The following is a 17221-nucleotide window of genomic DNA, read 5'->3' on the forward strand; positions in this document are numbered from 1 at the left end:
CCAGGACAAACAGGGACAGCGGCAGCCAACGAATCAGGGGCGGTATTCTTGACTTCTAGACGCCAACCAGAGCAAAAATGTATGTAGTACTGCTGAGATAAAAATAGCTTTAATTAGGTTATTAGACATCCTTTCAGACAGCAGGCAGGCTTTGAGGCTTTTTAGGTAATTCAGAGATTAACAGCTCCACTAGGGCAAGCAGCACTCATTAAGGGGTCCGGCTAATGAAAACAAATGACAGCCAAAGGAGACTTGTTGCAATTCTCCCTTTTCAGTGCTTGAAGGCCAGGCTGGATGGGGCTCTGAGCAACCTGGTTTGGTGGGAGGTGTCCCCGCCCATGGCAGGGGGATGGAACTAGATGATCTTTAAGGTCCTTTCCAACTCTAACCATTCTATGACTCAGGGAAGCTCCCTCGCTATAGGCAGCGATGGCAAAGTATAGGGACTGGAAAGCATTTTCTTTATACTCATAAACCCAGACATAGTGGAATGACATAGCTCTCCCATGTTTAAGTTAACCCTGCAGTACAAGAAACAAGAGAAGTTTCTTCTGGTAACACCTACAAAACACCTGTTTTGACAGCATTTCTCAGCTTAGGTTTATAATAAGCACACAAAATGACAAAGCATTTTAAAGATGTCTAAGAAAAAGAATAATCTTAGCAATGTAACATTTACTTTTGCATTTTTCCACTTGTATTTCTAATACTTCTTTGCCAAGTCCCTCTTTACAATCACCTCCGTTGTTTTCTTCATGACAAAGTTTAAGCAGATAGAAGTTTGCAGCAGAAGGTTTTCAAATACTTAACTATTTGATATTTCAGATTTTTTTATGAGCATGATGACTTCAGTTGTTCACTCCCTCCTTTCCAGTAGCTTCCCCCCCAAGAAAACTACAACACACTGGTGCATTTTTATTTAATGCTTTAGTCATTGAAATTGAACAAGTAAATTAGTTGCAAGGGAAAATATTCAAATATAAATTTGGTAAAGTACATTCTCCTCACAGAGGACTAACCACGTGCCACAGACCTGTGTGCGAAAGAGAGCCTATGAGCAATTTTTAGAGCATGGAAGCATACCCTAGGGCAGAGGATTAATATCAGAAGTTTCAACCTAAAAGGATAATAAAATAAACACAAAATTAAGCTCTGGAAAACAGAAGTGCTAACTACAGTTGTCTTGTCAGTCATAGTTGTACATCATTACCCCAAAGCTATTACAAAAGCTCTACTAAGCTTCTTCAATTAATATGACTAATCCTTAGCAGGCAGAAGTCAATACAGCTCTACTGAAGTCACTGGAATCTGTGACTTCCTGAGAACTGATGTGTCCCTAAGCGTGGCTCCAAAAAAGCTACTGCATGTACTTGTCACAAAAGCATGGCAGAATAATGGCAAGATTATTTAAATAAAGATGCACAAATACTGAATAACACAAGAATACAAAAAGTATGAACATCACAGAATGTTAGTTCAACAGTACTGGTATTTCTAACCAAATGTAATTTTTAAAAAGTCTACCATTCAGTACATATTTGAAAAGATACAGCAGAACAATAGATTTATAAAGAGATTTGTACCAGTTTTAAAGTAGAAAATACAAGTTATATGTTCCAGTTTGTATTACTCTTAGCAAACTTCATACAGCCTTTGGTTTCAAACCAATACAATGCAATTAACATTACAGTGCTTACTTAGTATTCATTAGGAGAGGACGCTGTACAATTGAGGGAGAAAATGTGAAAAACGGGAGTACCAAAGTACTGTATTATAGAAAGTAAAGGCTGAAGCAAAAATACTCTTGGGTATATCCTGTACATCATGTAAACACACATTCAGAATAGTAAACAGGCTAAAATGTCTTCCAAACCTCCCAAATAGTTATAATATAGCATACATATACATAAATATAGCATATTTAACATCATCTTTAGGAAATGTAGCCCATTACATCCTAATTCTGTGCTTAACTCATTTGCGATTCAGACAATACATTCATATATTAGCAGTACATCTCATTTATTATTCAGAGTTTGCTGGTTGCCATAGACAGGGACCGATCAAATAATACTGAGCCTTGCTTTTAACTCAGATACTGTCACTATGTAAGCAACGCTCAACTGTTCAGGAACCATCTTTCTTGTTACCGAAGCTGAGAATTTTCAGATGTATGTAAAACAAATCAAGCTGAAATTCTGTCCTTTGCAGAACAGTAGTTTTCCCAATTATTTTTCATTAATTGGGTACAGAAAGTAGTTAACTTCTATTTTAAAAAGCACATATGAAAATTATCAGTAAGCACACACAAAAAGAATTACTACTTGTGTATATAACATTCAGTCTCTGTCTATTGTTTTAGAGTTTTGGATAATAACACTTTGAAGAGACCAGATTTTTTGAATGTTGTAAGAAGCAACACTTAATTGCTCACTTACAACAAAAAAGAAAACAGAAGTTTATTAATTTTACAATTTATCAAAGTGGCTTTTAATAGCATTGTGATATACTAAAAAAAAATTTCTAGAGTAGTACTAGCATGAATTAGATATTAATGCAAGAAATGAAGCTTAAAGATGTTTGTGATTATGTTTGTAAGAAAGATCGCAGTGCCTCATACTAAGAATCCCTTCTAGCATTAAACCTTCCTCACTTCTGGGTAAATCATGACTGACTCTCTTTCTTCAAAGCTTCTAGTCTTTGTAGTAGCGCGTTTCCAAACACCTCTCGATATGCAGGGCTGAGAGAGTCCAATAAAGAGTAGACAGTTTCATGGTATGGAGTTTGCAATCTGTCATCAGTCTGATCAAAATCATAAGCTACTACCTGCGGAAAAAGAAACCACTGATTAAATTTCTGTGGTTAGGATCACCTTGTAACAGGAAACAGATATCATAACACTTAACATTGCCAGTCAGGGTAGTACAGTAACGTGAGAACAAAAGACACTGGATTTAAATCACAATCTGTGCTTTCTACTATGGGGCTTAGTGGTAATACAGTATTTAAACAATTTCAAATACTTTTTGTCCAAAACTCAGAATATTAGCAAAATCTATCATCATGACCTTTGAAAAGAAGTCTTACATTTACGTGTTTGCAGAAAACATGCATATGGTGCAAAAAGGAGTTGTATACATGCTGTATTACTGACTTATCCGGGTACCTGAGAAACCCAAAGACTGACATGTATATAACAAACTGCTGCTTCAGTCTTCATTGTTTTGTGTCTCAAATAAATGCCTGTTTTTTTCATCAACTTGCCTTCTTGCTTTGTTGAAAGTAACTAGTTAATGTTCCACCTTCTAGGAGAAAACATGTAGAATAGGCTTTCATAAAAGTACAAGAGGAATACATATGCTGTTTTGGTGTCACTGAAGTATTTTTCTGGGTATCTGTTGAATATTATAATTTCTTAAGCCTGAAAAAATGATCAACAAATCAGTTTACCCTGAGTCCTGCTTCGGTGAGCTCCAGGCAGTATCTGTTCCTTTCCCTGGTTTCCACATTGATATATGCCACATCCTCTGCACAGGGAAGGGTTTTTGAGACAAACATGTTGCTCACAGCAAACAGAACATCATTCACAACAGCTTCGGCTTCTAGTCTCATATCTTTCACATCTGTTCCTTCGAAGTCTCTATAATCAGAATCGTCTTCAAAACCCGTATTATTGGGCAACTCCATAGGATTGCAATCAGTCTCCATTCTGCATATGGAAACACTTATTTTAGATTTGTCATACCACTACACTCAACATATATTAACAACATAAAATAAGGGATATCTCTTTAAACAGACATACTTAACAGTGGCCAAAAAAAAAAAAAAAAAAAAAAAAGAATATAAGACCCAGTGACTTCCATAGCTCATGAAATGGCAGTCCAGAGAACTCAAAACCAAGATGTTGAGAACAACTGCTTAGGAAGGTTATATTAGCACACAGAAGCAGAATCAGCATCACTGAAGTTGCTTCTCCTTATGCGAGTAACTCGCATTCTGTTGTATAAGACTCTGTTATGATTCAGCACCAATTAATTCTGCCCTTTGCTGATCCAGAATGCAGTAGGAAGACAAGTCATGCCTGGAAAAACTGAAATTGTAGAACTGTCAAGGTTGGAAGGGACCTTTAAGACCATCAAGTCCAACCATCAACCTAACACTGCTAAAATCACCACTAAACTATGTCCCTCAGCACCACATCTACCCGTCTTTTAAATACCTCCAGGGATGGCAATTCCACCACTTCCCTGGGCAGCCTGTTCCAATGTTTGATAACCCTTTTGGGGAAGAAATTTTTCCTAATATCCAATCTAAACCTCCCCTGGCATAACTTGATCCGTTTCCTCTTGTCCTATGGCCTATTACTAGTGAGAAGACACTGATCCCCCCTTGCTACAAGCTCCTTTCGGGTAGTTGTAGGGAGTGGTAGATCTCCCCTGAGCCTCCTTTTCTCCAGACTAAACAACCCCAGTTCCCTCAGCCGCTCCTCATAAGACTTGTGCTCTAGATCCCTCGCCAACCTCGTTGCCCTTCTCTGAACAGCACTTCTATGTCCTTCTTTTAGTGAGAGGCCCAAAACTTAACACAGTATTTGAGCAGTAGCTGTAGAAAATAAAAACCTATTGTTGGTGAATTTAAGAAAGACTTAGAAAAGTCTGTGAACTAAATGGGTTATCAGAGACTATAAAGACATATTAATAGCAGCTTTTTGTTTAAAGTCACTAAAGAACAATTCTCTTGCTCAGCTTTTATGCACAACTGTCAATACATTGCAAAGACATCCACTGCTGGCTTTTGCAAGCAACCATTACCAAAAAGGGATGGACTCTGTGGGGGTCACCACAGCGGCTCCAGCATTTGTCTCTCGGGTACTGGTGTCACCATGGGACGTCAGCTAACCTACACCCATCGGGAAACCTGCCCAAGGCCCACAGGGAGAGCCCTTGGGACGCTGCCCCCGAGCCGTTTGGTGGCTGAGCACCGCTGCCAGGAGGGAAGGGGAGCCGACAACGACTGATCTGCAACACGCAAGCCCTACTCACACCATGACATTCGTCCCTTCCTGACGAAATCCCACCCTGGGCCTACACACAAAGCCCCAGGAACGCGAAGGCAACAGGGGAGCTGGCGACCGAGCCGCGCAGCCTCCCGCCCGCAGCGAATTCACTCCCATTACACCGACAGCGAGACAAACCGCGCATCACACCCGCGCCACTGCCCCCACCGGCAGCGCCGCGCCCCGGCAGCAGCCCACCTACCGGCCCCACCAGCGGGCGGCCGAGGCCCCGCCGCCCGACCCCGAACGGCTCCGGACACGCCGGTGCTCGCCGCTCCGCCCTGCCGGCGGAGAGCGTCCCGCCCCGCTGCTTCCCTCGGCCCGTTCGCTAGAGAGGCGGCCACCAGCACCGCCACCCGCCGCCTCTCCCGGCAGCAGAGACCCCTCCGGCGCGACACCGCCCCCTCACGCGCCTCCTGCGGCCGCTTCCGCCCCCGCCTCCTCCGCTCGGCGACGCCATTTCCGCCCGGACGTCACGGTGCCGGTGACGGCGTTCGGTGGTGGCGGCGGCGGGGTGGGGGCGGGAGGAGGAGGAGGAGGAAAAAAAAAAAAAAAAAGGAAAGGAAAGGAAAGGAGACAAACAGCACGGATCGGCCCGGCCGCCTTCACCGGCGGCGGAGAGGTGACGCGGGGGAGCGGGGTCCGCCCGCCAGCCCCTTCCCCGGTTCCGCGCCCCGTTCTGCTGCGCAGCGCGGTCTGCGGCGGCCCCCTCCGCGCTTGCGGGCCGCCGTGAAGATGGCGGCGACCGTGTCCGAGTGAGGATGGAGCTACCTGTCAGCGCCTCTTCTCCCTGAGGGGAGGCAGTGCCGCCCCGCCGGCGCTGTGAGGGGCGGCGGTGGCGGCGCCGCCCGGCAGCGGGAAGCCCCTGCGGTAGCCCGCGCTGAGGGGCGAGGCTGGGCCCAGCGGTCGCCGCTCGCTTCCCTCTCTCCGCCCGCCGGAGGGGCCGGCGCCGGCCCCGGCCCCGTCCCGCCGCCTGGCCCCCGCGGCCCACGGCGCGCAGCCGCCATGCCGTGGCCTTTCTCGGAGTCCATCAAGAAGAGGGCCTGCAGGTACCTGCTGCAGAGGTACCTGGGCCACTTCTTGCAGGAGAAGCTCAGCCTGGAGCAGCTCAGCCTGGATCTCTACCAGGGCACCGGCTCCCTGACGCAGGTCCCTCTGGATAAGTGGGTAAGAGATGCCGGCGCTTCGCCCCCTCGGCTCCCGCTGCGTCTGAGGGACCAGCTGATTCCCTGCCCCCGGCTGCCACCCACTTTGTTTTCAGTACCCAGCCTCCTTTATGTAAAAAGTTACAGCCGTAATTAGCATTTCCTCTGTGGAGCTCCTCTCTGATGTGCTGGCGCTTAAAAAAAAAAAAATAAATTTGGGCATGTATTACGCATATGTTTTTCTAGCCATACTTTGGTTTTGTTGTTTTTCATTATGAGAAAGGAGAAAAAAAAAAAAAAAACAACTAAAAGAAGGCACTTGCTGCTGATATTTCAGTGAGAAGGAGCTAGTGTAGCCCAAACTACTAGAAATTGCTGCTGTAGTTACTGAGGAGCATGTTTACTGACTGCTACTAGAGATGATAAAAACATGAAAAGTGATCCCTGTTCCGTCTGTGCTTTGTCTTTGTCTTGGAGGCATCTTGGTTCTTATTGACAGTGTTACACTTAGCTTAGTCCACGTCGATCGCTTAAAATTGCGCCTTAGTCTTGCAGTGGTGAAAGTACTTGTTGACAAACGAAAAGCTCTTTTTAGCCTGAGTTTACTTAGTAGGTGGGCTGTTGTGCTTTAAACCAACTGAAGCTTTTTTTCAGTCCTGGCATGTATGTTTTTATGTGTGTATATATATACATATGTGTGTATATGTGTGTGTATGTGTCTATACACACACACGTATGCATACTTCCAGTCGACTGTAGTCATCCAAAGGTCTGTGTCCATGTCATAAAGTTTCTTGGGTTAATTGCCAGTGTTACTGAATTCTACCTGCCGGTCAAGTGACTGTCATGAGGAGCCTTAAGCACTGCTGTGCGTCAGTCACTGACTTCCAGGGTAGCACAGGAGATGAACTAGGTACACAGGCTTATTGCTTTACAGAGTACTTTCAAAACACATTTTTACTGTGCAGTGTTCTGGCCGTGCTGGGCACGTTTTAAAATACTTGTGAATATGTGGTGTTTTCAAATAAAGCTCTTCCAGCTGTTTGTGTGGAAATATGTTTGAAAGTGGCAGGAGACAGACGTTTGCAGAAATGCTTAATATTAGCAGTGTTTTATTGTGGTTTTTTTTGTTGTTGTTTGCTTGTTTGTTTTCTTTTCTGGCTGTGTCTGCAGCTTGTTTTCTGTGGCAGGCAGCGAGGCTGTCTCGCTTTAATTGAATTATTATGCCCTCTAGTGGGTATCACAGCACTCTTCACTAGTCGAAGTGATATTATTTAAAATGTGAATACTTGGAAACAGCAGCAGTTACAGACCGGGACTAAATGAACAGTTAATTATATATACACAGTGATTAAATGTATATACAATAATGCTTAGGTTATCTTCCCCATTTGTAGATCAGCATTTTTCTTTTTGGCTGTAAACAATGACATGTTTGAGGTTCTCTGCACGTGACTCTCATGTATGACAGATTGCAAGAACAGATGTCGCGGAAGTACTACAGCTTTTTTTTTTTCCCCACCTACTCATTGCAAGCTTGTTCTCTATGAATCACCGGGATGGCTGTAGTTTTACATATTATCTTATACGTTTTTGTGGATACTGCTGTTCATCTTAACATTGTAGATATTTTAGCCAACACTCTTAAGTGTTTATGGATTGTAGAGATACGTAGGAATACCTGTGGCTATTAGTGTGGCTATTAGTGTAACCCCTTTGCCTCTTGGGATCTGGGCTCTTTAGAAAAACCAAAATGTAACCCATGTTTGTGGTTGAATTTTGATATACATCAAATAGTACTTCCACTGCTAGTATTACTGTGACTTCCAGCTGGAGACTTTCAGTCAATAACATGGGAACAAGTCCGGATGTGAAGACTGTGCTTCAGTTTTAAAATTTCTCTTGGAATACTCTAATTGCTGCTGTCTAGGAACCACTGGCTTGTTTATAAAGTAATTTAGGTATAAGAATACTTTTTTTTTTTTTTGCTTTTAGATAGTAAAATTCTATTTCAAAATAATGACTGTACTGAAATACACTAATTTTTATTACCATGTACATTAGTAGCAAAAAAAGACATCTGAGTCAGATTTATTCAAAATATCATAACTAGCTTACTTCCTGCTATAGCAAATTATTTTGTAAAGGTTCAAGTAATTTAAATGAGTCTGTGATATTTTCAAATACAGTTTTCATGCCAAAAAAATATTTTTGCCTTATCTTATGCTGTTACTGCCATCTATAATTCTTATATTTAGTTCAAAATAAGTTTTAGTGTCACTGAATCTTAGCTGATTTTTTATTCTTAAATAATTTCCTGATAGAACTGTTTCAGGTTCTGTTTCTTTAAAGTTGGTGTCTTTTTCTGCTGCTTGAGTGGACTTTGGAACAGAAACTAGAAAAGCAAGCAAACAAAACTCTAAAAGCAAAGTTACTAAGAGAATAAGCAGAACAACAAGTTGACATGATGGGAAAATTGCACCTGGAGACATAAGAATGAAAAGTATAATTTTCTGAAATATTTTTGTTCATTTTTATTTTTAAAGTATTCTGTATAATTAGAGCATTTTAAATATAATTAAAATGGAAAGCAAATTTTAATTTTTTTTTTTAAAAAAACTTGATGTTGAACTTATGCATTTTTCTCAGGTAAAATCAGTGGCCCTGTTCAACACAGGAAGGTCAAAACCACACTTTTTTTTTTTTTTTTTCCAGTTGAAAATAATGACCTAATATTATAACCACAGTCTTTAGGGTCTTGTTTATATTAGGCAGTTACACTCACTGAATTTGGGATGTGATTTAGATGTTTTTTTAATTTATTAAACCAGCCTAGATAGTTCTTGTTCAATAATTTCAGTTTTCACTAAATTTTTCAATCAGGGCATTTTTATTTTTTTTTTAACTTAAATGTAAAGAATATGTTTCCTCTGTATGGATGTAATGAAAGCTACATGGTGCAACAAGTGAGTCTTTTCTGAGGATTGTGGAAAACTTAAAAATCCTAAATTACTTCAGACATGAAATTCCATTTGTCTCATCAATTTCGCTTACTCTGTATTACACTGAGGGCAACTTAAATGTTGTTTTGTTTATAATGTCGCTATAAAGGACTGAATTAAGTGAATAGTTTCTGTAGAATATTGGTCTGTCAACTGAGCTTCTATTTTTAACATAATGCTGAACATTGACCAGATTAAAATATGATTTAGAAATGGCAAGTATATTTTACAACGAAAAGTGATTATTTGGTTCTGCTTTTCCAGTGTCAGAGAAATGTAAAATGACATTACATTGAAATTACATGGTAGTGAAATACTCTTGCCACAGAAACCAGGTACTTGTTGTGTTGTTACTGTCAACGTGTTTTCAGCTATCTTCAAGTATTGCCGGAGAAAGAATAGATTAACGTGTGTCAGTACTGTAGTATTTATAAAGTAAGATAGCAGAATTTTTTAGTATAGTGCAAAAATGCAGCTACCACTGAGAAATCTATATTAGGCTGAAAGCAAAGTAATTTTGTGAAAAAAATTATGATGGAATTAAAATACTTGAAAGTGACCAGGTCATTGTCTTTCTGAGTATAGGTAACTTTATGATAGCCTCAATTTGTTTTATTTGTTATATGCAAAATTATGGATGTGATTTTTTTTTTAACTTATTATTATTATTTTTATTTTATTTTATTCTATTCTTCTAGTGTCTTAATGAGATCCTGGAGTCTGCAGATGCACCTCTGGAAGTCACAGATGGATTTATCCAGTCAATTTCTTTATCTGTTCCATGGGGGTCGTTGCTACAGGATAACTGTGCATTAGAAATAAAAGGATTAGAGATGGTCTTCAGGCCAAGACCAAGGCTTGGTAGGCTTATTTTTTCATTTTTGAAAAGGAGATTATTTACAATTTTGCAGAGGCAAAAGGCTACACTTGGTTTAGTCAGTTCTTAGCCTTATTTAAAGTGCCATTTATTGCATACATTAATGATAGAGAATATAATAAAAAAAGAAACTGTCTGGTGTTTGTTAATTGGTTGTCAAGTATTTCAAAATTGGTGGTTGATCTGTGAAATAGCTTGAAATGTTTATAATGTTTCTACTGTTGTATCTCTTCTTCCAAATTGTTTCAGATGTACTGAAATGAAAGTAACACTGGTGGAAAGGAGTTTGTTAGCTAGGGGTTTTGGGTGTTTTACGCCAAGTGCTGTTAGTCAGCATTAGTAGCTGGCTGTTGGGTGGTAGAAGGGTAACACAATAGTGTAAGACTATGAGGGGGGGTTACACTGAGGTTCTGACTTTCTTCCGCAACTTTAGGGTAAAGAATGCATCTCTGTGTATTTGGAGAACGACTATTGCTATAGCAGTCTGAAATAATAAATGCTAAGTACTCTAAATACTTACTACCTCTGATTATAATGCTGAGAGGATTGTCTGAGCTCTTCTAGCTTGTCTGTACCCATATGAATCTAGCTGATCTAGCTTACACTGCCCTGGTGATAAATTTTTGCTAACTATCAAACCTCCATGAATTCTGTAAAGATGTGTTGTTATAAAATGTGCGAGACACTTGGTGCATTTTTAGTGTGTGGAAAATTTTGAATAAATGCCTGAAGGATTTTAATTTGTTTGCCTTTTTATAGTGTAGAGAAGATGGAAGAAAATATTTCTTTAAATACTCTGCATTTCATTCTTATTTGTTTAACCGGTACTAAATTTTGAGCTATCTTACTTTCTGATTTAAGATTGTTGTTTTGAAATAATGGTAGTATTAGGAGGCAGCTTTATTTTATTCACTTGCATCCATTTAGCTCTTTTTGATGCACAGAGTTTTATAATACAGTACAAAAAACCCCACGGTGCTGGTTTTGTCATACTTTTATAGGCACATGGATGTTTCCAGACCTGAATGCTAAACTGGAATGTTTTGCCTGTTTAACATGTTTGTATTTGTGCTAGTTTTACTTTTGTTTTCCTATACTAGAGTGTTATAGTTGAATTTGATTAAATCTTCTAATCTAGTTTTGTAGTGTTTGCACACAATGGGCTTGGCACTAGCTGACAGAAATGCGCTGTCAATTAAGTTAATCTGGCTGCTAAAAAACTTCTTCAGCTTATACGTGCTACGCTCTCAGATTTTATTATGTTCTACTTACGTCAGGTCTGTGTTAGACATTTAAAATGTGTTCTAATACGCTAAGATGCATCTTCAACCTTGTTTAGCCTTTCCCCGTCTTTCCCCCATATCCTTCAAATGGAATAAGAAACCTTAAAATAATTCTTAAAAAAAAAAAGTTATTTCTTATTTCCTTGGTTTCGTTTTGCTGATTATGCCTGTAAAATCATACTAATATAACGAAAGTACTCAAGAAACTATTCACTTCAACCAGCACTGAAGATTGGTTACACTAAATCCTGGTTTCATCTTGTATATATTGAGTTTTCAAATACCAGAATCTTACCAATGCAGTCTAAATAGGTTAAAGTAATATTAAAGTAGTAAAATGTATAAAGAAAAACTGTAACTTAATTTGGTTTTAAGTATAGCTTGTTACTAAGCGGTTGAAGCTCTTTTCTGGATGCGCCAAATGTGTTATTTTGTTTTGTCTTTATTGTTTCAAAATGTTCACAGTCAAATTTATTAAGACTTTCTTTTACTCCACAGCATCTGGGTCTGAGCCTATGTATTGGTCAAGTTTTATGACCAGTAGTATGCAGCTTGCAAAAGAGTGTCTTAGCCAAAAATTGACAGATGAACAAGGAGAAGGGTCCCAGCCTTTTGAAGGACTTGAGAAATTTGCAGAAACTATTGAAACAGGTATGAAGTAATTATTGAGATCTGAATGAACATCTGAGATTAAATCAGTGTATGTTTTGTCTCAGTTTTACAAAATGGCATCTTGTTTGCCGTAGCTTGTCTCACAAATTTTTGCTTGTTAGCACTACCTGTAAAATTTAAACAGGAAGACAGGACAAATGATCTTGTTTTCAAAGCAGGGGAAGAAAAGCCCATTTACGTATTAAAATATGTGTGTACTTCCCGCAGTGGACAGAATGAACCCTACTTTCAGGGCAAATTGGTATTTGTTTACACCAGAACAAATACAGGTAAATCTGTGCTTGAGTGATTGGTGAGATGCCTTAGTTTTGGAGGTGCTGATTTAGTTCATCACACAAACTTAGATTGTTAGCAGTGATGCTGTTGAGGGAGAAACAGAGAATGTTTTTTCAGCTGTTTCTCGCCAAGCTGACCTGTTCTGACATGTGTATCTCAATAATCACACCATGTTGTTAGAAGTTACTTTAGAAACTCTGTTGTTGGTGGTGATTTTAAGTGGAAGAAACTCAGGGCTTATGACCACATTATGCAGTAGAGAACCTAGTGCTGAAATGTGTGAGCTAAAGGAAATGTTTAGAATCAGATCTAGAAATAGAAGTATTCAACCGAAGTAGCATGGTGCTGTAGCAATGTTTAGGAGTTCAGACACGGTGCACAATGAAGCAGGTATTTTCTTTGAGGGTCATCCACACTGAGCCACAGAACGACTTGGTTTGAGTTGTCACTTGCTCAAATATCCATGCATTAAAGGGCCATTGCATGGTATGGTTGTACATATTAGGCATTTAATAGGGGGTTATATTGTCACTTGATGTCTTGTTACATTATTAAACTCAAATGATTATTTCCACTGCAATAAATGTTGAGAACTTAAACAAAATGAAAGACAGTTTTAAATTGGTTATAAAAGTCATTGTTGAGTAACTTGACTTAAATGGTTGCATGGTATCTTTTTGTTTTCTCATTTAAGTTCTAAGAAGAGTGAAAGTTACCTTTTTAGATACTGTTTTGCGAATAGAACATGTGCCGGAAAACTCTAAAAGTGGAACTGCACTTGAAATCAGAATTGAAAGGTAAAGAGATTTTGTTAAAAATCTGTATTTCCGAAGGCACTTTTTGCCGTTTCCTGTGCAATATATTTTACCCACGCACACACATTCTTAGCATACAGTTAGACACTAGCTCTTGAGCACTTCTTTTATAATGCCAGTGAGCATTTTCCCCACTCAACTGCCACTTAACATGTTTAAGCTGAAGATATTTAACCATCAAATTAGAAGAGTTCTGTGTTTTCCAAAGATAAGTTAATGACCACTTCCACAATTATGAATACCATTTCCCGAATGTTCAACATTCAATGGATGTTATTGGTAGATCAGACCATCTCTTACTCAAAAGGGTTTTAAGATATTAACAGTTCCTTTTGTATATTGAAGACACTTTAAATATTTTCAGGAAGAAATATACAGTCCTGAAAAAAATTAAACTGGAAGATTTTAGGTCCTCTGTGAGCTTTCAGAAAAGCCCACAGACGTTCTTTAATTACTTTGAGCTTGAATACTGTACATGTCCTTAAAGTTGTTTGTTTTTTTTTTTTTGACCTATGGAATAGTGTAATCATACTTTCTTGCAAAGTATTAAATCATTGCCAAGTAAAACTGATTATTTCTGAGAATTGCTGATGAAATGTATTTGGTTTAAAATGTTTATCAACTTCAGGTTGTTATTTTCAATTCAGGAGAGATGTCAGTAAAACTGTAATTATTATTCTTATGGAAGTCCAGTCCTAGAACAAACATCCTCTTCTGAACTTTAAAAACTAGATTGAAGCAAACTGTTAAATAGCATGTTATTTTGATGTTTGATACGTTTTATTTATAGACAGGTAGGTATATTTTTCCACTGTAAATTCTACTATGTGGAGACTTGCACCTTTTTAAGAGTTTACTGTTTATGCTGTCTGAGTATTATAATTTAAGAAATTTAACTTCACAGAAATTCTGCAGGATTGGAGCCTGTTCTCTCAATTTTCAACTTTAATTTTGACACGGAATGTTACTTTCAAGTAATACTTTTAGACAACAGAAAAGTATTAGGTGACAGATTTTGAGAAAATTCAGATTCTGAAGCAGGACTTACATGTGTCCTAATGGAAACGTATGTATAGAAGTGTTGGACAGACTCCTTCACTTTATGGTCAGATTAGACTTAAGTACAAGCATAATATACTGTTCCAGTGAACACACTGGAAGCTTGTCACAATTGTCCTGTGGTGTCCTATAGAAAATGTAAGATTTCCAGCCATTCCCAGAGAGTGGTGGTTTCACCTTTCAGGACAGTCAGTGGCATTGTAAATAGTGTGAAGAGAGAGAACATGTACAAACTTAAAGGCTAAATGGCACAATAAAGGTAACAATTTGCATGCAGCTACCATCTTTATTTCCTTGCTTTTGTCTCCCAGAACTATGTACTGTGATGAAACTGCAGATGAGTGCTCTGGAATTAATGTGCATCAGCCCACAGCTTTTGCTCACAAGTTACTGCAGCTCTCAGGTGTCTCTTTCTTCTGGGATGAGTTTCCTGCATCAGCTAAGTCCTCCCCAGTGTGTTCAGCTACACAGCTGGTAAAATGAAATGCATTATATAAGAATATAAATTGGTGAAGGATAGAATATATTGTTGCAGTTATATATTAGTTTCATTCTGAAGGATGTAGGAGTTGAACTTTTACTTGAATCTGTGTTCGATAAGTTTCATAATCACTTCCTGTTGATTTTGGGGGGGGGGGGGGGAACAGACTTTAGGACTGAGTAAAATTTAGGATGTATTGTACTGGAATCTGGTTGCAACTTTAATGTATAGAAATCCTCTACAGTTCACTATTCTGTGGAAACTTTCTCTAGTTTTTTGCAAAGGCCTGATGTTCAATGTTTTATGTGCCTTGTTTCTTTAACAGTTATCAATGCATGTTTTTAATGCCATTGTCAAATTTATATTTGTGTAAAATGATCATTTGTGTGATAAGCTTATTTAAAATGCTTGGGTGTTTTTTTTGGGGTAAGAAATGGGATACACTCTTATTCCTTTCTCTGTAACATTTTAAGGCAACTGAACCAAAGCTTTCACCTAGCTGGAATCCAAAAATCATTTATGAGCCACATCCGCAACTAACAAGAAACTTGCCAGAAATCACTCCTTCTGACCCTGTGCAGATCAGTAAGCTGATTGGTAGAATGGAGTTGAGCCTAACATTAAAGCAAAATGAAGTACTTCCTGGAGCTAAGGTTAGTCATGCTTTCCTGGTCTTTAACAAAATTAATAGTTATGTAGGGTTTTATTTTTTCTACTGCATACAAAAAATGGTGAGATTCTCAAGGGGACAGAATCCCCTTAGTTTTATTTTAGATTCTCTGCATTCAAACCCGATATATATGTCTTATTAGACATCTTTACAGTGGAGAATTCCTCCTGTATGTTAGAGACTGAATTTATGTATTGGAGTAACTCCTGAGAAAGTTGTTTTGTTTTCACGAAACTCCTGCTGCTATTCATTTATTCTTTTTTCTTGTGGCACTCTGGCTGGCACTTGTGGCACTTTGCCTATGTATGTGTGGAATGTTTAACCAGTTGATTAAATCACTTTGGTTTTAAAAGGGTATAATTTACTTCAACAATTACAAGTAAACCTGAAATGACTGATTAGGTTACAGTGTTATAAAATGAACATGAACATTCCTACTTCTGAATTTTTATATTAGAATTTATAGTAAATAATAATGCCATATTTAAACGCTAGTAGTTAAAATAGTATTTTATTTGACTTTTACATAAAGATACAGGAAGCAAAGCAGTTGAAAATAAAGCTATTTATATACTTACTTTTTTTTTTAAAAAAAAGTTGTGTAAATATATTCCTTGTCTCTAGTCTTACAATTGGCTACTGACCTGTCTTACATAGTGCCCTATATTTTACAGAAAGCAGAAAGTTTCTACCACAGTAGAAAAGTTTACTATGTCCAGCAATTTCTAGTCAATCTTTATAACTTTTCGTGTTCATTCAGTTAATAGAAGTCCTTGAAAAGTGAAATAGCATATTTTGTTTGGTGTGAATTAGAAAAATGCTGGCTATTCCAAAAGTGTGAATAGTTAATGCAGTTAACACCTTTAAATTAGCTGATGTCCAGATAAAGATGAAAAATTTTCCACTTTTATATTTAGATGTATTTTAAGGTAGCCAGAAGAAAAATGTCAAGGGCAAAGTTGAGAATAATTTTTGTTTTATAGTAGATGATCAGTGTAATAGAATGCAGAGCAGTGGTCTCTGCAAGTTGGGCTTGAGTATAAGCAAAACACTGTTGCTGTAATACAAAACAGCAACATCTGAGCTAGTGAATGGATGTAATATTACTTGACAAAATTAAAGAAAGACCTGATTTTTGGTTTATCTGGTAAAGTTCATGCAGTTTGGAAAGAACATAGATACGGTATATTGCTTAGTCAAGGTTAACTTTTTTTTACTTTGGGAATTGAACTATGTTAGAAAACCTTTGATTAGAATAGATGCTTCAAGCATGTGAACTACAAAATATACTGTCTAAGCTCATGTCAGGTGTGACACACTTCAGTAATTTCATTCTCTTTCAACTCTTCCCGAAGGATGGAAAAAATAATAGGAAACAGTATACAAAACTGATTGAAAATTTATTTTTCCTGCTTAGGTAAATATTGCCTTAAGGTCTTTATGAGCAAAAGTATATTTTCATACAAATGCATTCCACTGTGTGCCTTTTTTTTTTTTTTTTTTTTCCATCCCCATGAGTGTGGTGGGTTGGTGTTGACTGGCTGTCACACACCCATCCAGTTGCTCTCACTCACACTCCTTAGCAGGACAGGGGGAGACAATGTGATGAAAATGCCCGTGGATTGAGATAAAGACAGGGAAACCATGTAGCAGTTATGGTCACGAGTGCAACAGACTCAACTTGGGGAAAATTAATTGACTTATTGCCTATTAGAATGGAGTTGGATGATAAGAAACAAACAAAACCACCTTCCCCTCACCCATTTTTCTTCCCAGGCTCAACTTGTCTTCATTCCCGACTCCTTTATCTTCTCACCACCCTAAGAAGTGCAGGGGGTGTGGGAAATTGAGGGGTCACATCCAGTTCATAACAGGTCCTCTC

General features: G+C 38.5%; 2 protein-coding genes across 2 annotated transcripts in view; one reads left to right on the forward strand and one right to left on the reverse strand.

The window, feature by feature from the left end:
• Window positions 1-2454: 2454 nt before the first annotated feature.
• Window positions 2455-5435, reverse strand: GSKIP (GSK3B interacting protein). The gene is made up of 3 exons (XM_082485090.1): window positions 5262-5435; window positions 3451-3709; window positions 2455-2826 (listed from the first exon to the last, which is right to left on the reverse strand). The coding sequence occupies exons 2-3, from the start codon at window positions 3706-3708 to the stop codon at window positions 2665-2667; spliced, it is 420 nt and encodes a 139-aa protein (XP_082341216.1). The 5' UTR covers window position 3709; window positions 5262-5435; the 3' UTR covers window positions 2455-2664.
• Window positions 5436-5516: 81 nt separating this feature from the next.
• ATG2B (autophagy related 2B) overlaps window positions 5517-17221 on the forward strand; it is a 49654-nt gene continuing 37949 nt past the window's right edge. The window contains exons 1-6 of the mRNA XM_082485091.1: window positions 5517-6226; window positions 9905-10067; window positions 11865-12017; window positions 13009-13111; window positions 14500-14662; window positions 15143-15322. Coding sequence (XP_082341217.1) covers window positions 6065-6226; window positions 9905-10067; window positions 11865-12017; window positions 13009-13111; window positions 14500-14662; window positions 15143-15322 — 924 coding nt within the window. The 5' untranslated portion in view covers window positions 5517-6064. The remainder of the gene's footprint in view (window positions 6227-9904; window positions 10068-11864; window positions 12018-13008; window positions 13112-14499; window positions 14663-15142; window positions 15323-17221) is intronic.

Source organism: Vanellus vanellus (genome assembly GCF_965231255.1).
Source record: "Vanellus vanellus genome assembly, chromosome: 6".
In the NCBI taxonomy this organism is placed as follows: domain Eukaryota; kingdom Metazoa; phylum Chordata; class Aves; order Charadriiformes; family Charadriidae; genus Vanellus; species Vanellus vanellus.